General features: G+C 31.6%; 1 protein-coding gene across 1 annotated transcript in view; it reads right to left on the bottom strand.

Annotated features, from left to right (window-relative positions):
- Positions 1 to 25445, bottom strand: part of Smp_028690 (putative sodium/chloride dependent transporter) — a gene marked incomplete at both ends in the record, with an annotated part of 35565 nt that overhangs the window by 5036 nt on the left and 5084 nt on the right. The window contains 9 exons of the mRNA XM_018799973.1: positions 1290 to 1552; positions 3663 to 3814; positions 7228 to 7432; positions 9814 to 9938; positions 11607 to 11845; positions 13390 to 13522; positions 15473 to 15524; positions 18542 to 18706; positions 20502 to 20633. Of these exons, the coding sequence (XP_018653833.1) occupies positions 1290 to 1552; positions 3663 to 3814; positions 7228 to 7432; positions 9814 to 9938; positions 11607 to 11845; positions 13390 to 13522; positions 15473 to 15524; positions 18542 to 18706; positions 20502 to 20633 (1466 nt within the window). The remainder of the gene's footprint in view (positions 1 to 1289; positions 1553 to 3662; positions 3815 to 7227; positions 7433 to 9813; positions 9939 to 11606; positions 11846 to 13389; positions 13523 to 15472; positions 15525 to 18541; positions 18707 to 20501; positions 20634 to 25445) is intronic.

The following is a 25445-nucleotide window of genomic DNA, read 5'->3' as shown; positions in this document are numbered from 1 at the left end:
TGTGATATGTATTTGCGCAATACATTTCGAACAATCTGATCACACATATACTTATTAAGACATTTTTATATGAAAATTAAAAGGTCAACTAGACAGGTTAAGGTAGGCCGTAACAAAGAAAGAAAATAAATAAAATACACAAAAACAATGTGATTACCACTTTGGATACTATACGACTATTTTCAATTAATACATGCTTTGACTAGATTAATTTAACCATAGATACCATCAGTAATATGGGAAGCAAAACGATGAATTTATCTTTTATAGCAGTCAGAGACATTATACCTCACAGTATTCTTTTTAAAATGACAAGAGCATATGAATCTGTGTATAGACACAGAGATTCATGCACTTTTTCACATTGTAAATGATTCTCTCGTCAATCTCATAACCATGCACAAAATAAACATCCGAACTTGATTTGGCAAGCATTATAGGAAGATTTAGTTTTTTTTAATCTTAAATATTCTTTAATGACTTTGTATCTGACTATTTCCTTGAAGAAGCTCAGACTAGTAGGCTATCCGTGAAACTATCATACTACTTATTATTACAATTTATAGTGATTGAAACATAACTTAAACAACCTGTCCCTAAATTTGAATTTCAGGGTTAAGTATTTAATACATTGGATCAATGTATGTTTTTTTTGTTTCAATAAACAAGAATGAACTATCATTAAAAATAGTCTAAATTATGAATTGACGAATAATTTAGTGATAATTCTAACAGTAGACTGACAAAAACTGTAGTCCTTCCATTATCAATCAAATCTAAAGATTATAATTGATTTTGATAACTGTGGTGCAGAACAAAGTTATTACTGTATAGTATGTAGGGGCAACAAATAAACTACATAAAATTCTACCGCACTGATTTGTTTCTTGCATTGGGGTCGACCGAAGTTAGAAGTGATTATTCGTTGAATTCCGGCTTATTACATTGAGGATATCACCCTCAAAATGAAAGATCTACAAATCTCTGAACTTGATCTACTGTGTGTATTTGTTACATACAGAAGATGAGTCTTGAACAAAAGACAAAATAGCTTTTCAAGCCACGAAAACAAAGTAAAAGTCGTATACCTATTAAATGCAGATCAATGAGGAGATGAGTTTGTAAATCTCTAGTGAAATATTTCACTTCGTTGCGTAGTTGAGATAAAATATTCAAGCTGTTCACTTTAGAATAAAACAATTATCTAACATTTAGTTATTCAAGTGTTTTTCTAGCTACAACAAAGAGAAGGGATTCAAGAAATAAATTCTTATCATTAAGCCACTTACCAGAAAACCACCTTCACTACAGTATTTATAAATAAACCAACCAACGATTAATAATACAGTCCCAGCAGATAATAAGTGATATAATACATATGTCCAAGGTGGGAAAGAATAATTCATCTCTTTTAATTCAATCCGATTTGTTAATACAGAAATAATTAGTAAAAGACAAATCGTTGGTGTAAATACAAGCCAACAAATACGCCAATACCAATTAGGTCGTTCATTTATCATTAATTCAATATCACATCGAAATTGTTTTAAACCTAAGTGATAAGAGTGATTCAATGAACAAAAGTGATAGTATGCAACTTAAATAATAAATTTATCACTATATAAAAAATATGTGTATATTTTTCAACTTTTATAATAGACAACAATTAATTTTCGGAATAACGATTACTCCATTCTAGGTATGAACATACAAGTAAATCTGTAAACGTGGTACTTTTTAGTCAAAGAAAAGATCATCCAATTAAACAATCTATCTACGTTGATAGTGGGAGGTTTCTAGGTGGCCATAGCTATTGTTCGGCACAATATAACACAAGGTTTGATAAAGTATCTATTCAACAGGAATGTCAGTCAGTCAGCTACAACGTAGGACCAGGCTCATATATGCATCGGTCCAAGTTGTCACACCTCATTAGCACAACAAGTTGAACGCCGAATTCACAGGAATGATCGTATCTGTGCAAAGATAATATAAATGAAGATGAAGTAAAGCTGATAAATGAAATCTTGATGTAAGATGAACTTATATAAAAAGTTTATGAATCGATCAAATTATTATGTTGCGACCTGATATGATTCTAGCACCCAATAAAACCATCTACATTATCCTGCCATGTAAGTCAGTCAGTCACTTTTTATTTATAGAAATTGAAATCTTCTAAGTAATAGGATAGATGAATTCGATATTTGTTTTAAGAAAAGTGTATAAATTTGTGTAAAGAACTTCGCTTACATTATTTATAAATCATCCTATGCTGTCACCCTTTTTTCCTGACATTTAATAACTGAAATAGTGTATTTCGGTCTAAGAATTATTGCCTAAAAATTCTCTTTTCTACTCTAACCCACACACTTCAGTTAAAGTTAATGGTAAGTAACAATTGCTCTGACACAAAAAGTGTGGATCAAAACTGAATGAAAAAATCTGTAATAAGCTGAGTATCAAATTTTGTTTTACAAAGAAGTGCTATACTGGACAAAGTGTTGAAGTGAATGATGTCACGTACAACCCATTTGTAACAGATCCGGATGAATAAGGCAAACATGTCAAATACACCAAGTCAATGAAAGCTAGACTTGAAAGACAATTATCCCGCGAATGAAATAAACATCATTCATCATTTGTTTTAATAAAACTTTAACTAACGCAATTTTGAAATAACTCTTTGAAAACGCATCCAACAGAAAAAGCTTAGTTACTAGATAATAATCAACTTTCTGTAATAAACATCAATGAGACCATTTTCTAAAATGTTGATTTATACGAGCATTCAATGTTTCCGGAAACCTTATTTACTTCATTTTTGTATTGTTTGTTTAAATCTTCCCATTGATGTTTAGGACTGCAATTATTCAGTCTTTTATTGGTATATGTGTATCCTGGGCGGAACGACTCGATATTGCCTTCAGTCACAAGCCACCATCTTTTTTTTAAGGCTTGTTTAAATACACATCATTATACGTTTAAGCGGTTAGTTTGAATTAATTTTAAGTTATTTGTTTTTCTGAGGACAGTCATACGTTTTAAACATCGAATTTTTTCACAATGTCAATTTTTACAGTCAATTTCAAGAAGTTTGAACCGTAAAGACTTGTAAAGGTCTTAATCTTAATTTTCGAATAACCATTTGATTAAACATTTGTTAATATTCTATGCCAAATTAGTCTAGTTCTTTTGTTGTGGATCGAACTTTATCGATCAAAGTAAAAGTGTAAACACAAGGCTAAGTGATATGATATCGTGTGCTCTAGGTGGTTGGAGGTGAATAATTGGAGATCTTTGCAATCTGTTAAATTCACTGAAGTTAAATTAAATTACTGACTGGTTAACAGTATTCTAAGTTTTGCCTTGATTTAGGTCAGGCTAATAATCTTCAATTTTCTTTATGAATCATGAAACTAACAATTCGTTATTTTTTAACTGTTATTCAAGTTTATGTTTATTTCATAATGAAAAGAATCAATAAAGATAAAGCTATTGATAGATGTTGCTAATATTTTAGTATTTCTAATTTAAACCTTAATCGTAATTAGTACCTAATCAATTTACTACTAAACAACAAAAAACAAACATTTTTATCACATTTGAAATAACCAAAATAAACCTAAATGTTTGAATAAAGTACTTAACATTTGACCTACCATATACATATGTAATGACAACGGTTTCACTTAATGCAACAATCAATGGAGCATAACCACTCATTACACTGTCATATATTGTTACAAGATAATATCCACCAGCACAAACCATTGGCAATCCCATGAAAAAATTCAAACAACATACTGATATCCTGTAAATATGTAAAAAAAGTAATTAAAAATAGATCGAATAAACTAAGAATTGACTTCATACTATATGAGATCATATTTTCAAAAAATGCAACAGTACGAAATGCTTTGAGGATTATTTGTAGCTATGGGGAATTACTTGGGTGGAAATAGTAGTGAAGAAAACTGTCAACGTGTAAATGGATGCATATTTAATTCACTAATGCAAATACAACAAATTTGAACGTGAAGTTATGTAATTAAACGGAGAATATTTGTTTGATATTGTTTTTCATAAGATCATATTTACTATTTATTGTATACTATAGCATCAACGAGTTTATCATTCATATCAACGTAATTTTTGCGATTAAAAGGGCAGGTAACTATCACCCAACTAAATTGAAATACCATCTATTTGGTTCACTTTTAGGAGAAAGTTCGATAATTTACTTCAAACATATTGTGCAACGCTTTAAGTATTCACAATTAACCATTCAGAATTTGAATTATTTGCTGTCTCATGAAGTAATCTATATTTTAATGAACTACTTAAACTAAAGAACAGTATGTCGTGATTTGTCTGAGAGATGCGAACATCAACTTTTCTGTGATACAGTCATACTCGATTTTACCGTAGATTCCTTCCAAACAGATACATTCACTTCTTTCAAGGTTTTGTTACAAAAATGGTTGTGTTTTTTAGGAATGGCGTGATGTATCATATGTTTCTTCATATTGGAAATCGTGATTTATCTAATCAGGTTTGAATGTTGAAAGGAAGCTCCTCATTGTAGAAACTACAGGAATACACATTTAAAGTGTCATTGCCGATTTACCCAATATTTTACCTTAGTCGTGAAAAACTGAATATGTATGACAACGAAATCTATGACTTAATTCTGAGGAAAAGAATAGATGGTGGAATGAGTTGGACAAAATGTTCCACTATCAAAAATACTGTGGTGTGCGCTATCAATGCGGACAGACATAAGTAGCATGTAGCAGGAATCGGAAGCGGAATGCTTAACAGAAGAACAAAATAAAAAGAAGAGGGTGAAAAATAGAGAGCAATCAAAATAACAGGATTAGAAGAACTATGGAGTATATAGCAGAGAACATGAGGAAGATATGAAGATAATACATTTAATGTTTTATTTTCATATTCTACAGAAGCATAGAGTGATTTTTGCATAAATCAAAAAATTGGCTTTTACCTTATCAAGTCTTCGTTGTTTACAATACTAGTTAACCTACTTTCGAATTACTTGAACACAATGTTAACATTATAACTCCACGTGTTGTCCAATCCAACACATTGTCCTTCATTGAATATCATATGTACATAAACTGTTAGATCGAACGATATCCGATGAAATTCGACAAGTGTGACTTCATGACAAGTGTAAATCTGATAAACTTAATGTATTTTAGAAAATAGTTTAAGTAAGAATAATTTCACCACTGTTGATTTTTTTCTGAGAAATTATTTTAATAATTCACTGAATAAAAAAATATTACTTAACTACTGGTAAAATATTTGATTTTCATCTAAAAGTCTCTAACTGCCATCGGTTATAGCAAAACATTTCTTAAGTTCTTTGACCAAACTATTGCTCTATATAAGATTTAAGCCAGTTTCATTTATATAAGTTACCACTAAGCTGTTGTGTCATTGACTAATTATCTCACCATGCAGATCTGAGACGCTCACATTGATCAATGTAAAATTATACTTCCATATCGTTTGTATGAAGCATAAAAGATAAAAACTATAACTTCCGTAAGAAATCCACTCAAATGTTAAACATTTTATCACAAAGAAATGAGGATTTTTAACATGATTATAATAAATACATATTTCTAGTGAATTTTTAAGAGTTAAACTCAGGTTAAATGCTAAATATCATATTTTCTAAAGAGAGCTTATGTATGTGAATGATAAAAGTTAAAAGGAGAATAAGAAGTTAGAAAAAAACATCTATTGCATGTGACTTAAAACAGAATAACCAACACAACAAATTATATAATACAAAATAATATTAATCACTTGATTATGCAATTAGTTATAAGATTCAACAAAGAGAATTGGTCATGTTATCAAATCGTTTTTTTGTGTGAATATATTCTCTAGTCCAAAAGATGCAGAATTCCCCAAGTTATGCATCTTTTCGATATAATCGTCAAATTTAAATTTATACATCATCACCGGTCAGTCAATTAAACAATAATAAAATAACAAAGAACCTATTAAAAATGTACATCAGTCTCAGCATCCACAGTCAAATTCCAAGTGAGATATGTCATTAGCAGTCGCGGTGAAAATATCCCATAAATCATTTATGGTGTTGAATTATAAATAAATCACTAAGTAGTTTCTAAAATCTGTTCACAAATCAGTTTTGTACAATCACCTGAATGACATTATAATTCAATCAGCTGTAATCAATCCCTACCTTACTTATTCTAACATTTTCCAGGTTGAAATTAATCGATATGTACTAATGTTAAAGCTGTTTTATTCTATATGTGTTAAGACTAACAGATCAGTTTTTACGATTACTGTTAAATTATTAATAACCTTAGAATCAAGAGATGAAGAAAAAAAAGTGAACAGGAAAAGTAGTTTGAAAGGAAAGAAACGAACAAATTAACCTCATTGGATCAATTTTCTCATTTGAAATTAAAGAAAAAAAATTGACCTCAATTTCCCGTATTCTGAGTAAAATGGTTTCGTTTTCGCAATTCTCCTTTCTGAAACATTAAACTTATTGTTTTGCCTGACCCGAATATTTATTCGTTTTCTTCTTTCAACATACAAACTAATCATATTCGAATAAATCTATACACAAACAGATCTTTATTTTGCATATCTAAACAACGTGGACTTGAAATTTTAGCCTAGATCGTTTTCATGTGAACTAGTAAAAAGTAATTAAAATGGAAAAGCAAACTTATGAGGAGTGTATCACCAGTAAATATCAGAGTTACTTACGTAATATTTATTTTCATGATACACAAATTAAAGAAGCAAAAAAATAAAAAAAACTGAAACAAATAAAGAAGTTCTTTTGTTGAGACTTTGGTTAAAAGAGCATTGAAAACCAGGAAGCGTCTAATAGCTCTTACGTCTTAGTACGAGACAATTACGCAGTTGGGATTTACAACCTACTTAGGTTCGAGCCCAGAATATTCCGGTCTCAATAAGAGTCCTTATTTTTAGATCACTGAGCTGGTACCTGGAGATTAACATATCTAATGTCAATCGAATCGTATATACAGACTGGTGAATAGTCCAATGATAGAACGCAATAACTGTCCAGTACATCCCGATTTTCAATGGTATACTAGTTTGGGTTGGCTCTGAATTCCAATAACTTCTAACAAGCACAAAAACACCCGATGCTAATAGTTTTTGCTTGGTTTAAACACCTACCGGAACACAATTTTACGTCTTTCTGTTAGATGAACACCTAATCGTCTGAATTCATCCTGTATACCAGAAAGAGTGGTCTCCAATATAGAAAACTGTGAACCAAAACCAAGCGTTAACATCATTGTGAAGAATAAAACCGACCACAAACTAGAAAGTGGCATATTTGTCATTGCTTCAGGATAGACAATAAAAGCAAGTCCAGGACCTTGATGATGAAAAAAATAAAAATGATGATTCTGAAACTTTATCATTGAAAAATAAAATAACTAATGGATAAAAGACATTATACTTCAACGAGTTTCTACTCAAAAACAAGTCACCTGCTTTTGAAAGGAAAACATTTTTGAAGCCATAAGATTAATAAAAGCAAATTATCGTTTAACCATAAGTAAAAATGTGTAGCATTTAGAAGCATTTGACGTCAAAATGGACCATTCCAATCTTTTCATTTATCCTATCATTCATATTTGGGGCCACATGTAACCTTCAAGTTACTTCATATACATGTGTATGCTAGTACATATGTGGATATATACTTACCTGTATCTCTCGCATGCTTATAGAAATTGAGTCACCTATTACTCATTTAGTTGACAATTTCTATCACTCCAGGTCACATGGATCTTTTTCGTCTCTTATTGTTCGCCTCCATTATACGTTTACGAAGTACTTTTGACAGAAAATATAAGTCATTAGCTTGTGCAATGGAGTGAAGTTTTAATTCATTTTGGATTGTTTGTTTGAAACTTCCTATTGATGTTTAGGACTGCAACTGATCAGTCTCAATGTAGCATATATGCATCCTGTGCGGATTGCCTCGATATTACCTTAAGTCACAAGCATCATGAGCAAAGATGGATCACGCATTCATGAAAATACTTGTGTTAGATTTCTGGTTTTATCATTACAACCATTCCAAGAATTTTATAGATATAATGAAGCATGGTGGCAAGCAGTGGAATCCAAGGCACCGGCTTCGTCCTTTTTGAGATTCATCAGTTGGACATAACCGCACTTTGGAACTCGCAAAAAAGTGACTGATCAATTAAAGTGCTAAACATCAATGGGAAAATTCAAACTATTAAACTATCAGACTCTTGAACTGTTCCAACGTTTTCCCTAGAAGACTCCTGTTCTTAATGACTCTCCTAATTTCCATTCATCATTCGGACAATTGATCAGCTATAAAATATATCATCCGAAACCCAACCTTATATGCAAAGATGGATGGTGGCTAGCAGCGTAATATAGGACGCGCTTTTCGTACTATTTGGAACTCATCAGCTGATCAATTGCAGTCCTAAACATTAATAGGAAGATTTAAACAAACGATATCAAATGAATTAGAAGCCAAACCTTTTCTGAGCTTAGGTAGTCAACTGTTACCGTGATCTTATATCACCTTTGCAACATTCGTAGTCTTCACCATAATTCTTTACCACATTCCAAAATTCCGGTTGTTTTTCTCAATACACTACGTCTATTCCAACAATTGGCCTAAAGCAGTTTCACATTTTTAACAGAAAGGTCAATATATTCATTGAAAAAACTGATACACAACTTGAAAACTGATATTCATATGTTCATTAAAAAACTTTTTATAACATTAGATTGTAAGCCTACCGTTGCTAGAATAATATTAAAGCGTCGAAATTAAATGGAAACCGTTTTTCCTACAACTCCTCTTCTTTTGTTAGCTTTTGAAGCAAGCAACGACAGATCAAAGTTGCGTGATGTCCATCGTAGTTTCTCGTATCTCATGATTATTAGTTGATCGATTAAAAATAACGCAAAATTGGGAACATGTGTTCATTGATTCAAGCTGCGACATCGTTACAACACCACAAGAATAAATTATCAGGTCAAATGGCAGAATAGTTTTAGTATTTGTGGTTGTCGAAAAGGCAATATGATTTGAAAGAAATAAGCGAATTCGCAAGCTCCATACCATAACGTTTCTTTAAAATTCAAGATATATCGGAACGCCAAGAATGTATACATCTGAGTTAATGTTATCGATTCTGATCGATATCACGCAAAATCTGCATTTATTGGTTCCAAAACTGGCCCAAACACAAATAAATAGGAAGACGATTTAATCCCTAACTCGCTGACTTCATGAGCTGTCTATGCCCTGGCTTTTCAGCCCCCAGCTTTCTGCCAATCTAACCCATATTAATGTCCAAACCCCTCCAGTCGATTATTAAGTTATTATGCCGAAGTACGTATAAATAAATTTACGAACTCCACTACGAATTGCAAAATATGCAGATTTACTTGATTCACGTTGACAGGAACGAAATATACACACACACACTCACAGAACAAAATAGAATATTTATATTACACAAAAGCAACCATCGATCCATTAATCCTATCAAACAAATCGACATTATACACAGATAGAGTCAATATTAATCAATGAGAAACAAGAAAAACGAAAACCCAAGAACATGAGAAAATGTTAACAATATAAAAATGAAAATAAAACAGTAACAATTATATTACGATAATACACACGAAATTTTCGAACTGTGAATAAGAAGCACACATACACACACGGACATGCGATTTGAAGTCACTTACCGCTGGATGCAACTTCAACAATTGTTGTATTTTTTTGATAAGCCATAAAACCCAAATTAGAAAATATCACAAAACCAGCATAGACAGAAGTTGCACAATTGATAATTGCCACAATGACAGCATCTCTATTTAAATTATTCAATGAAAGTGAAGTTGTGAAAGTAAATGATGAGAGAATTATTACAATAATATTTAACTGTGTAATGTGTAAACTATGATTATATATACAATTAATTAACCACTAATGTGTAGTTGATTAATGCTCATTGAATTCTTTAGATCAAGTTGGAATATGACAACACTAATAGTGTAATTAAATCGACAATAAATGTTCGGCTGACAGTATGTGTTTGAAGGTAATCAAATGGTAGATAACCCTAAAAATATTCCTTCATGCTAGCCGTTTGTCCTTCAGGAGGTATAATTGCAATCTAGAGTGAATTGAAGTGGTACTTAAAATACTAACCTGCATCATCACGTTTTATGATGTACGTCAGCATTAAGGAATTACACAACTATGACATTCGTCATTACAGAACGATAAGTCAGTTCTAAATATTTGAATCCTATAAACGGTGGTTGTAACCTGAACAGGCCAGCGATCACTTCTCAGACTGTGGGGCTGGGTGACATGGGTTCGAATTCCACAGGTAGCATCAATTCACTCAAGAGTACAGTTACGTCTTGCTGTCACGTGTCAGTTAGAATGGAAAATAGGTCTAAGGTTTCCGGTCGACTACCTCCAGCAGCCTAATATGGTAATAGAAGCCAAGTGTTTCAAAAATGACTCACTGAAGTAGCATTTCAAAATCCTCATTTTCATCATATGCATGAGAAGACAATAATATACTGTTGCATTACTGAAAATGTAATTATTACAACTTTAAGATCTGTTTTAGAACTAGCAACTAAAACCCACTGAACTAGTTTGCAACGAAACATACAAAATAACAATTCAGATAATAATTCGTAATATAAACTTACTAGTGTCCTAATCCTTAGATACTGGTAACAGAATAATAATAATTATATTATTACAACTACCACCAATACTAATAAATCAAACAGGTATAACAAAACATGTAGCATTATACTGGCATTAATTTCCGATATATTTAAAGCTTAATGAATACGGGTTTACAATCCAGTTAAACGTGAATAACTTTTGTGTATCATGGAATTTATTTGCCTCACACATAAATGATAAGAATGATAAAACATCTTGAAATAAGATTTGAAAGTAGAAAACGATGAAAAACAAGGAAAGAAAATCGGACAGTGAAGACTGACAGGTACTATAAACAAAAATAACAACATTCAAACAATATACAAATCTATAATCAAACTTGACAATGTTTTCAACATAAATATTTGTACTGATCATGAAATTCTCTCAGGTTTCAAATTAAATACTAACCTTAACCAGAACGTTGCTGAAAACTTGAAATAACTGGACTGACATTTCATCCCAGTCAACAACATCAATAACTCGGTGTATCTGTGCCCATCATTATTTAAGTCTATTGTTTTTAAGATTTCACATAAGTTTGACATGCAAAATGTGTTACATCTTCGACTAGTCATGTAAACCACTAAAGTTGAATTACTTTCGACAGTAAGGATCAAAATTAAATATTGAATACCATAGGGTCAATTACTTGAACGGGACTTCGACTAAGAAAATTGAGCATTGACAGACAATTGGTAGAACTGACAATATAACTTAATCATAGACCAATGAATATCAGCAAACAAAACCATGCCAATGATTTAACACAATACCCTTCACTTACCTACAGCAATTATTCTTAAATTTATTATAACTTGACACAGTTATTAAACCACCGTTGCAACAGCCCAAAGAGAAAAAAATCTGTGTAGCAGCATCAGCCCATACTTGGGGATCTGTTAGTCGTGAAAAATCAGGTGTCAAATAATAAAGTACACCTGCTCCTGAGCCTGGAAGAAGTGCTCCCCGTATAAGAAGAATTGTTAACATGATATATGGAAATACACTTGTGAAGTAAGAAACCTACAATAGAACAATCGAATAACGTTTATGTTTCATATTGGTAATTAGAAACAGACCTTACAAATAAGTTTATGAACTTATGAAATCCTAGTTTTATATCTTATCCTTTTCATTTCATGAATGTACATTAGCAACAAAGGTTTAATAGATCGACGAAATGAAATTTATACTGCGAATAACCAATGGTGTTTAATGAAAAGTGTTAAATAGAACATACCGGTAATATACGAACAAATAAATCAAACAAACAACCAACGATTGTCGCATCACATCAAGAATTAATAGAAGATGGAGATATAAAGCGTTGGATTAAACTTGGTAGTTCAAATGAGATTTTTATAACAGTCGGATTTCTCGTCTACACGAATGGGACGTTAACTTGCCTTAGACGAATATCTACACTAGGTTACCTCCCAGTGTCTATTCTGCTGGACTTCAACACAACTCAGATAAGTAACACGTAATTAGCCTGAGTAGAACGTAAATATATTTCCACACCGAAAACCGACAACAATCCGTCAACAAACTAATAATAGTAGGGGTAAGACAATATAGTACCTGTCAGACTATCTACTCATCTGACTAAGCAAACAACCAATTATTATCTTTCTCGCCCGCACACCAGAGATCTTGGATCTATCTTTAGTTAGATTAATTAAGGTGCCGTGGATATACAATTATGAAGGGTCCTAAGAATAAAGATAAAATATCTTACACTGATCCTACTTAAAAATAATCTCCATAAACGACACAACAAGAAAATGACTTCACTACATAGTTGTTCAAACTGGAAATAAAACTGTACAGCGCTCTTAACGGATACGGTGAAGCTAAACTTACCACATTCTTGTGAATACATGCTGTCTAACGTGGAAGAATTTGTGAGAAATTAAAAAGGAGACACGTTACTAGGAGAGATTGGTTGTGCATCAACTCAAGTACTCAGATTAAATGATCATGTGTAAGATGGTAATATATATGGTAATATATATAAGTGATTTGTGTGCCTAATTATTCCATTTCGTCAATAACAGGTCCCTAGTTATTATTCAGACTTCTATACTTGCATAGTCGGGCAAGCGTATTGAATGTTTTTATATTCGTATCAACATTTTGTATCAATTATAGTCATGATTGAACAAAGTTTTATCGATAGATGGTTTTTTTAGTAACTTTTATTGATATTAACAAACGCTTCTAATTAAAATATATGAATTTGGAGATGATAATGCTGAAATATATACAACACTTTTATGAAGCTTCAGTCTGCTTAGATGAGTTATACATTCAAATATAGTATTTCTCCTGATGTCACTTTTATTCGATTTATATGTTTTAGTCTTTGTACATCTATTATATATGGGTAGTACATCATACCGAAGTTACATTAATTTACCTTACATAAATAATATGAATAACGTCATTGTATAAGTTTTAAAAAATGTTACCAACATTCGAACTTAATTGATAATAATCTAAGGGTGAAATGTAAGCGGAAAATAAGTAAATAAATGATTATTCTTAATGGTTTACTTGTAACTCACTTTGCCAAGAGACTGGACACCTTTAATAACAGCCAGTCCACACAAAATCCAACAAGATAAAAGGCATAAAGACAATTCCCAACCTGGTGCACCGAACTCTTCGAAACCAGGTGATAATTTAAGAACTTGATTACTAAATAATACAAAAAAAACTTGGTATCTTAATAATGACTTCGTGCAAATGATTTTAAAAGGAAATTCCTGATAACTATAAAGTATATATAAATTAAATATTATTCTCAGTTTATTTTTATTTTTGTGGTCGTTTCGTGAATACTAAATATTTTACCGTTACAAAACAGAAATAAATGAGTTAGAATTTATTTCCTGTAGATAAGTTATCAGTTTGTTAATTTACTTTGTCCTGAACTTGATGTTATTCCATAAACTGGTATTCTATATTGTTTGTTTCTTGTCAATATATTCAAAATAAATGGAGATTGAAAGTTTAAGTCAAAAATTTCACTCTTAACTAACACATGCATGGTTTTGTCAGACAATTCAAAAGAAAATCCACGTTCCGTGTCATAAGATTGTTAAAAAATATATTCACTATACGTAATTTTTAAGCTTGATTATCCCATATCTATCTAGAGTTATTCATATTATTACTAGTTTTGATAAAACCAGAAAAACTTTATTTGATCAAGGACTGCTTTTTTATATTTTGGAGTTAAACATTAAGAGCCTGTTCTAGCTGGGAAAGGATCCCAAATGCCCTGGTACGGCCGAGAGTGGGGAAAGTAAGCTCTCCCTCTCGAAATGCGTATATAGCCTCTGCAAGGGAAGTCCTACTCACTGCCTTCTCGTGGCATTACTGTTGTTCACAAAATTGAGAGGACGAAAAGCGAATGTCCAGCACTTTAACTAGGTTAGTGGACACAGAAAGTCCACCTAGGGGAGTTGGAAAACCCACATTCCAAACCAATGGTGCACATGGGCTCCAGTATCCTGAGGGAACAAATGGTGTATGAACCGATTGTTGGTCACCGGATACCTCACGATGCTCCACTGCCTTATGGATCAGACCTTTAGGTCAAAGGCTCCGGGTGTGGCCCCCTAAGAAAACCACCGGCTTCAGTTTGGGTACCTGAGCAGTATTACAGCCCTCACACAAATCAAATGAGATTTGTGCGGCGTATATGTATTCGGTGCCCCTTTGTATCAATATTTATGTGTTCAAATAAATAAATAAAGAATCAGACTACTGTTTCATTCTCGTATAGAACCACATTGAATTGAATAGAACTAGAAAAGAAGGTCCAAGACAGAGTAGGTTGAAGAATGCTGGTGGGCGGCCTATGCACCATTGGGAGTAACAGGCCTAAGTAAGTAAGTAAGTAACAAACTGATACGCTACTGGACGATGTAATTGAGGATCACCATCATAATGTTAATAAACAATTTACTCATTGTTCATTTTATTTCATTTAGGTTTGCTGAACAATTACTGTTTCTCCATCATTTATGTTCCAACATATAGCAAATAATTTGTTTTGTCAATCACAAAAATGTCAGTGAATTTTTCATGTAAAATTATTCAGGAGATCGATTGACCTATGCTCGTGATTTCGCGTTACAGTCTACATTTAATTGTGCTATATATATATATATATATATATATATATATATATATATATTATTGATTACAATCTAGAGTACAGTTACCAGTTGGATGACCTTTTCAATTAATCATTCAACTGAGGCATAAAAAACTCACATTGGTCTAAACCAACATGACATGGTATTTATTTTTGTTTTCATGAAAGCTTCCATAGAATAAAATAAACACCAAGTGTTTACCATAAGGAATAAAACAGCATATTATCTGGCTTCAATAAGCTATATTATATAAAAAGTACATTCAATTATAATGATGTTTTTTTTGTTCATATCAGAGATAGTGAGAAAGTAGTAGAAAGAGGATAGCCAAGAGTATGGTTTAGTAGAGTAGAACAAAGTGGTGTACAGTAGAAAAGAGTAAAGAAGGTAGTCAATCACTATTTTATGAATAAAACAACCATAATAATTTTTCCACATTTATAAATCAATAAATTAACAATAAAATTATAATTTCACTTACAAATAATAATCTTCTGATGGCGATTTAGGATATGTTATGTTACTGTAATTCACTGAAATCAAAACAGAATATTTACATATTTTTCTAAGGAGTGTAATTCAGTGAAAAGTCTTAGAAATTCACACTACATTTATATATATAAACATATTTATGCATAATTTAATAAACTGATGTATAAATAAATCAACTTTACTTGACTTTGATATTGAAATCTATTCTCACTTCCATAAAATATGAACATGTTAATAAGATTAGATTTATCAAAACTTGAATGAGAAATTTCATTAGTGTTTACATAATATGAAATCACCCTTTTCTTTTTAAACAAGAAGAAATATATAAAGGGACAACAGAGCAATGAATTATAGTTTTTGTCAGTTTATAAATCAACAGAGTAAATATCAGGATTATGAATAATCTCCATAACTGATGATTTATATAAGTAAGGAAACAAAAAAAAAATTATCAGACTTCAATTTATTATGATTACTGACAGCCTGAACGGTGAAGATGTTTCATTTCTACTAGATTAGTGTACATAACTGAAATTGAACCGATTTTCATCTTCTTCTTTGTAAACTATTTCGAAAAAAATTTGACAAATTAAATCAACAGTTCTAATTTAGTTATAACCTAAATTTGATGGAAAATTTATAGAAGCAAATTGGCAATTTAATAGTAATGTTTAGAGTAGAGGAAACTTAACGTAAATAATCAAAGTATAATTCCAATACAGTAGATACTTAGTAAACTATAGTTAGTTGTTTTAGTTGGTTGTAGTTAATCGACAGAATACTACACACATGGGTCATATTACGATTTTGTTAGCAGAGTGTGATTAACACAAAACATGATACTAGTCAGTTGTACATGATCAGTTGTCCATATTTGAAATAAAATTCAAAACAAATGCTTATCAATTGCAGTTTCATGATGAACAGTTTGAAGAGATCAAATAAAATATGTCAGCTTGTAGCCATTAGCTTGTTAAATTTGAGCTTATCAGGTATCAAACAAGTCTGTACATTATCATAGTTAGAATAAAAAAGATTATGGTTTAAAATGTTTCAGATCAGGTAATGCGATCATAGCTCCAAGTTACTACCTGCTACAATGTGCAACACAGTTGAAATTAAAAAAGAAATTAAAAGCGACTAGGTTGATATAAGAAAATAACCAGGAAATAAATCAACCATCAATATGAGGCTGTGGTGATCACTAAGTTTTTGATTGAGATCATGAATCGACTGATATTATACCAGCATCGTAAACCTGGAAGCATTGGAGGCCGTTTCGTCCTATTGTAGGACTCCTCAGTGTTGCTCATCTACTATCCTGTCCGCTGGACTTCGACCACAGACCTATCGGTCTCGTGCGCGAACGCCTAACCTCTAGACCACTGAGCCGGCATCCAACGCTGTTAATGTCTAACTTCAAACAATCCACAAAATTGCGCAAACAACTTCCATTGTACTGAGGTAGATACCTATCTTTATCTGACATGGATTAGCTCCACATTGGAAGATGTTTGCGCAATTTTGTGGATTGTTTGAAGTTAGACATTAACAGCGTTGGATGCCGGCTCAGTGGTCTAGAGGTTAGGCGTTCGCGCACGAGACCGATAGGTCTGTGGTCGAAGTCCAGCGGACAGGATAGTAGATGAGCAACACTGAGGATTCCTACAATAGGACGAAACGGCCGCCAGTGCTTCCAGGTTCACGATGCTGGTATAAATCAGTCGATTCATGAACTCAATAAAAAAATCAGTTTGGCTTGCGGATCGTGTATGAAAATACGGCCATCTTAAATAACGTTCTTAGTGTTTCGACATTATATTCACTATATATATATATATATATATATATATATATATATATATATATATATCATTTTTAACTGAATTTCCCGTGTGACTGTGATGCTGAGAGTTTTGAACAGAATCAATAAAAAATATGACTATTGAGGTTATACTGTTGATCTTTCTGTCTAAACAAAATAGCGGTTTTTCAAAACCTTGAGCTATCAGTAGAAATTGTGAGCATTAGCCGCTTATTTGAAATCATACTATATTCTCAGTTACTAGAATAGTTCAGTGCTATGAGTTGAAATCTCTGTACGGGTTCTAATTACCACAACGGTGATTCACCTTACAAATCAATGTCTTCCAATACGACTGCTTGATTCAAAATATGCTAACTACTGAATACAACCATTCAAGATCACAAAAACCATTATGAAAGAAGAATGTAATGAATACTAACCCCTTAAATTATCAAACTGTATCATAAGACAAACCCCAACCTAGGACTTTCAAGGCCAAAGATGGGAGAGAAACTAAAAAATAGATTTGACTGGAAATAGGAGGTAGACACCAAAAGAATGGATAGCACTTGGGTACAACGGGAAATGAGAGCCCAGAACAGAGTTGGTTGGAGATTCTCGGTCGGTAGCCTATGGTTTATAAGTGGTAACAGGAGTGAGTAGGAATGTTAGTACTAGTCCAGTATGTGATGAAATATTTATGAAATATTTCTCATCATGCGCAAAAGGTACGCCAAAGCTTACCTTTCTGAAAAGCATTCTTCTTATCAACTGGAACTATTTATTTATTAAAAACATGGTCCAAATACGCAATTATCAATGCTGATAAGATCTTACTCATATATTTTCATCATATCAGTGTTTTCCTTACTCTAATGTATGATGAAAATTTGACAAACATTGCTTTTCAGTGACTGTTTCCAGTATGACTGAACGATTTTGATGTTAATAAAATATGTAGCACACTTTACTTCGTACATTCCCTATCGATTAATGAATCACGTTAAAAAAATCAGGAATAAAATATCGAATACCAGCTACAGTTAGGAAATATATACTTCAAACATTCAAGTAAGCTGGTAAACTGAATGATTTAATATGGAAACTTAACAAATGAAGATTGGTACGAGCACATATATCTACTCACTGAAGATCGGTTAACTTACTAGGGTTAACAATGTATAAATTAAAAATGATCACTTCTTAACGTGATCCTTAGATTAACCCTAGACAATAAATATCACTTACTTCTGTTTGAATCGATACAATCAGGTGTACTCCAGGCAGGATTACATTCTGTCCAAGGTAATGTATGCGTAAAACTAACACCAAAATAATATAAACAATGTGCAACGACAACTTGATAGTAGATATTTAATAACCATGATAAAAATACCATAGCGTAACCAATACCTGGAAAATGTAAAAAGCAAGATTCATGATGTAATCACTAGAGTTTCTTTGTAATGTATAGATGATAAAATGTAATATTTTATGGAAAGCGCTACGTGATAACTGGGAATAAGTGATTTACTCTAATAAATTATTCACATCACAGTGTGTATTTCACATTGTTGATGTAAAAAAACCCACAAACAATCAGCTTCCGTTAACATAAATGTATTCATATGGAATCGGCTTGGTATTACAGTTGATTTACAGTTTTCATTTAAGTTGCATTATAGATGTAAGTTTCACCCTATTTCAGTTTCGTCAACTGGATGCTTCATGAACAGAAACTTAATGCTTTTTACTTCAACTATAAACGAGCTATCTGCTTCGCCATATGTTTTCTGTTAATGTATATATTTCTTTCACTAACCTACAAATAAACATTTGAATCAATCGAAATTATTATTTTCACTGAACTTGAGGAAATCATTGAAAATTTATGTATGTAGGTAAAAATCATCAATTTTAATTTCACTAAAAATCTAGATTGCACAAAAAGAATAAATCTTTAAAAAAATATGCACATTTTTGTAAGCTTTATAGTATACTATCTATCATCAGCTTGTTTAAATCTAAAACACCAGGGAGTAAGTGTTCAACATGTCAATGTTTGTATATGTTGTTTTTGTAAATGTCAATGTTTACCACAATTATAGATATATAAAATATAATTGTGAAACCTTGTTTTCTTTTATTATGAAACGTCTTTTATCCAGTAAATTGTTGAATAACTTTGTATTATAATTTGAGTTCATGGGATTGATAACTTGACGTATTTACTATGTGAATAACTTATTTTCAAAACATTTAAAATAGATATTTATTTATATGAACATATGTTGTTCAGAATAAACTGGAAATTTTTTTCTGCAAACCAGTTAGTTTGCCGTTTTCAAACTAGAAAAGAAACGTTGAATACCTATTTCAATGCTTTAATCATAGACATAGTTTATGGACACGTTGAATTTAATGAGTATTATAAAAACAAAGTTAGTTTCAGATACTTTCTATCAAAGGAATACATTCCATTATGTTCTGACAATACAATGTATAAAATTGTTCTTTTTTTATTCAAAACGGTTTTACCAAATTATGCAAATGATGAATAGAGGGAAATTTAAGATTTTAAAAAAGTATGATAATAATAAACAGAACCTTTTTTTTGTCATCAAACTATGGATGGGATTACAAAATTAATTTACAGCAAAAATAGATCATCAGTTATTTCATGATTGTGACAAACACTTCCAAAAAATTATTTTACTAATAAAATGTATTTTATGTAATAAATACTGCACGATTCCTTCACGTAATTCACTTATTCTATGTGAAATTGTTCATAGTCAGACTATAGATTATGTAACGAAACATTTATTACCTGATTACATGATTATAAACAAAAGTCCTTATATAGTTGTTAAAATAAATTTCTCAAATGTTTCATGTTCAGATATCATAACTTTGAATGAGAAAAAAAGTGAATTCATTTTTAGAAGACAATTCCGACTATTCACATCTTCGAGTCTCAAGATTGCTGAGTTTTCTTTGTTTTTCTTTTGTTTCTTGGCTCAATAGATATCTCTCGATACTTTATTCAAGACTTTTTAAAATACTGACATAGGATCTGCACTTAAGATAATATAAATGAAATCGATAACCTACTCAGGTATGGTTAGGGAAGTATATACATATTTTTTCCATCAATATAATATAATAAACAATACCTGTACATGCGAATACACACATACATACATACCTTTAAATAAGGGACTGATATTCCAAACCGAAATTGGACCTAAACTAGCGAACTGACCGAAAGCGAATTCCAGAAAGAATAATGGTAATCCGAGTAATGCTAGCATTAATGTATATGGAATTAAAAATGCACCTAGAAATTATATTAAACAAATAGAACACAATGAAATACTTGCCTTTACATCACACATCAGTTTAAAAATCATAATTAAACATGATAAAAATCGTACGAAAGTATTACAATAAATACGTTCAATTTCCACTATTGACATTGCTAATTAAAAAAAAGCATTACAGTTAAATTTCATTAATTTTATGTAATTTAATTAATATGATGCATTATTTAATACATAATAAGTAGTATATCAGAAAAACAAATCTAAAATGTAATAAAATCATATTAATTTGACGTATTCATTTGTATTTTCATAGTTGAAATCATGAGTCAATTGAAGCTAGACCACGATGGAAAACCTGGAAGCACTGGACGGCTGTTTCGCCCTACTGAGGGATTCCTCAGCAGTGCGCATCCACGATCCCGACTCGCGAGATTCGAACCCAGGACCCACCAGCTTCGCGCCGGAGCACTTAACCGATAGACATAAACAGTAACAAAATCTTATGGAATTTATCTCAAATAATTTGTATCGAAATTCTATTATATTTCAAGGTGTTGTGAAAGACGAGACAAATATAAGGAAGTTATAGAGTTTGGAAGTGATTATCTAGGAGATTAGTATATTTTAGCTCTAAAGTATATTTATTCTCCAAATCTAAAGCTTAAATTTAACCTACTAATTGTTATCATATCTTTCTCATTCCTCAAATTATTAAAAATTAATCACAGGTCAGTTATTCAGATCATTAGCGTAATTGTAATCGTTTGATACATGTGATATCTTGTTCAGAGTGAACTGTAGTCCTGTTATTTTATATAAATAATCATGCGAGTAGTTTGGAAATAACACTGAAGTGCAACATGTTTCGTAAACGGAATTCGTCTTCAAATTAAAAAGTGATTGACTGCAGCTTCAAACTATTCAAGTTTACTGTGGATACATCTTTTGTATATTGGGTATTATTAGTGGTTGCGGCGTCTCAAACAACCAAACGCCGCTGAACATACTTCAAAGGGTTGACCACCTAACCACGAGACAAAGAGGACTTCCTTTTGACACTCATTTATACCATGGCCAAACTTTATATCTCTATCTGAATAAGGAATGAAATGCGAATCTCCTCTTTATTTGCGCTTATTTGATATTTCTCTAACATAAACACAGAAGTTTAATTGCAATCTCTACAACATTACAATATGGGAAAATAGCGGTCGTTCATGAAAAAGCTTCTTCTATTCCCAGAAGTGTCAAAAACTACGTTCAGCTTTCCAAGGTATTTCGTGATAAATACTATTGGCTAAAATGGTATTTGATAAAATTGGCATTCATAAATTAAGATAGAAAAATCACAAACGACTGATCGTTTAACATAAAGCTGATATTGAACTAACTTATCAAGTTTGACAGATTAGTGGTTTTTTAATCATCCGTAGATTATTTCGATGAAAATTCAAATTTGTTTGTGATTTCGATGCAAATATTTTTATCATTACATCCTACTATCGAAAAAAAATAAACAATACTAAAAAACCGATCAAATACTATCATTTGCAAGCTTATGAATGATCGATTTTGAAGGTGCAATCTGTTTGAAAAATGCCATTTTACTAAACCACTGGGATAAATATATCGCTTCCAAGGAGGTGTAAACATCTACAAATCCTAAGGGTGTTCCCATAAAATAGTTGATTGGTTCGGCATTAAAAAATACTTGTCTAAAGCTAGTCGTGTGCTAGAATTCATCTTTAAAACAGATAGTTCTTAGGGATTTGAAAATGAAATCAGTAAAAATTTTGATTGTTTTACATATATCTGCCTTTTGGCGTTAGGTGAATAAAAATCATATTGAATATTTCTTGCCTACTTTATTTTCATCAAAGATAATTTTTTTGGGGGATTATATTTTACTGACAAAGCTAGTGTAACTATTTTAAGGAAGATCCACATCGTTATGATATATATTTTTGATTAAACTACTATTTAGGATCTCTAAATAATGATGAAAGACATGGATTTTAATAAATTTTATCTGATGCTTTTCTGCATTTGTTAAGATGATACGATGTTTTTCTATTCAGTATGTGATACGTGTTCAGTACAAAAATGTATTCGTACTAGTTCATTCCAAAAGTTTATCTTTTTTTGTTTCCATTATATTGTAACTGACATGTGACACATGCCAGGTAAATTTTGATAGAAATCAATGTTTATGGTTAAGGAAATACTGTTGCTTTTCTGGAAAGTGAACAAAATATTATTCTGCTATCAACTTTAGGTTCATGCTTGCATTGTCATGTGAATTTGCGAAGTAAATTCCCTTACCCCATAGTATACAATATTGAGCCATGCTGACCAAAGTCTCCAACATCTGGAGGCCATTGTCCGGTGGACCACAACTACGTAATTTGTATCTATCTACATGGCTAAGTTCAAATGTCAATGACTTAATAGACTAATGCAGAGTTTTGGTTTTGCCAACACCTAGCTTTCTTCCAACGTACTTCTGCTACTACACCAGACTTTATTACTCGTCGAGGTAGGCGGTGATTGGATATAATTAAAACATGTTATAATTACCTCAGTAGGCGAAGACTCCCTACCTTGTGAATCGCTTTAAGAGCTTTAATTAGAACCCAATGCCTAGTTTTAGTACTACTTAGTTGATTGTACAAAATATATGAGCAATGCTTTGGAAATATCCATGATCAAATATTAGTAACCCAAAGTCATCCTCCATTATTATTTGCGATTTTAAAAATCATTAGGGACAACAGGGCGGACTTCTGAGAAGAAAACTCGTTCTTTAGTTGACAAACAGAAACGCCACCTATACCATAAGAGATGCACGTTGAAAGGAGCCAACTGAGCTTTATGAATTCGCGTCAATATTTGTCTGCCTGTTGGTGACTAAATAATGATTATAAATAAAATCCGACAACTATAAGCACAGGATGCGAAAGATCAGCACATAAATAAAGAAACATAAAAAAAGCTAATAAACTGGGCCTTCTATACCATAGTAAGATATCAAATAAAATCATATCAATTAAAATCAGTGATCAGAGTGAAAATTTTGTACTGTTGTCACTTTATGCTCCAACAAATGCAAATACTTGCAACTTAATAATTTGAAATAGAAAAACCGTCACTTGTTAACAACAGTAAAATTTGTTATATTCATCCTTACTATTTTTTCTGGTTTCCTTTATAAACGTTAAACAAATTATTATCAGTTTTCCTGCATCGAGAAACTTGTGTTCTGGCTTTGTCAGAGACCTGATACATAAATAAGTTGTTGCAGATGGTGAGAACATCTACTGTTAGGTGATTCCAAGACTATGTTTTAGGCAAGAACTTAAATTTTCTTTCCACAACATCTTATCACAAATCATGAACCACACATCAAAACAATCTAATAATATCAGAAATTTTAACCGGTAAAATATAAAGCCACTTTTACAGTTGGTCATTATTGACCAAACAGAATATAAATATAATGGAAAAAATGTTTAGCTATCAAAAATAATAACTATACACAGAAAATATATGCTTGAAATTTTCTTTTTATCTCCCTTCTTATTCACTCTGAAGCAATTAATCAAAATAGTTTTTTCATAAACCAAACATAATTAATGATTACCATTTAAAAAATGACTGTAAAAACTATACTCATCTAGTTCCAAATTAATCAAAATGAACTGTTTTGAGTTAGCTAGGGTTAAACATGTCCATCATTTGTAGAAAAAAACTCATATTTTGTTCAAAAGTTCAAAAACGAAATCGATGTAATAAATATCTGAAACAATACCAATAAAATGTACTCTGGTAAAACCATTTTTAAATACAATGATTATACTAGAACTATAATTAAGGACCTTAGATAATAACTAACCCCAAAAACTTAGTATTGATTAAACAGAACTTCTGGTAAAGCCGCTAGTCAGTTTTCATTTATTCCAGTGTTTGCCATGACACGATTATCATGAAATTTTTATGGTATACAATAGCGATTTCCTAATGTTTAGATCTTGAGTATAACTGTCACTGTCAGGTTTCAATATAGCAGTGCTTCTTGGCAGTATGTTTTACTAAAATTTCTAGACCGAAAATAATACCAGATTACTGTTTCAATAATACATTGACTTAACATCAACGTAAGTACAAAGCAGTCGAATCATGAAAATCTTGTTACTGGGAAAGAGAGAACTTTACTGTACTCAACGGAAGTCATGGAAATGACGTAAACCAAGATCAGAATATTTATTCATAAACAAATATATCGATAACCGGGAAAATGTTTATCTCTTCATATCTATTTTACCATCATTCTGAATGAGACAATACAATGAATGGTTTGTTGAAAAAAACACATAAACTTGTTATTTAAAAAAAACGAATTGTTTCTGTCATAATGGAGTGTTATATAATTTCTTTCAAATAGACTATTCATCAATGTACACTAAAATAGTCTGGAATATTTTTTCGAAACTAGTTTTCAGTTGTTATCCTTTTATGATAAACTGTGATTTGACATGAGAAACTATAGTAGAAAGTATTGTTTTTAATATCTTTCGTCAATATAGCATTTTAAATCATTCATGAATAAATGGTTAGATTAGATTCACTTAGTATTGTTTGTTTCAATCTTCCCATTAATATTTAGGACTGCAACTGGTCAGTCTCTAATTGGCATATGTGAATACTGTGCGTATCGGCTGGAATAGGCGTCGGGGGTGGCAAAGTTTGAGAGACAGCTGCTACGGATGGGGAGTACCGGCCGTGTCACAGATCCACTCTCGTAATACAATGGGCGTACACCGGGCTGA

Source organism: Schistosoma mansoni, chromosome W, assembly GCF_000237925.1.
Source record: "Schistosoma mansoni strain Puerto Rico chromosome W, complete genome".
NCBI classification, from domain to species: Eukaryota; Metazoa; Platyhelminthes; class Trematoda; order Strigeidida; family Schistosomatidae; genus Schistosoma; species Schistosoma mansoni.
Note: the sequence above shows the minus strand (reverse complement) of the source record. Positions and strands in the feature narration are given on the sequence as shown.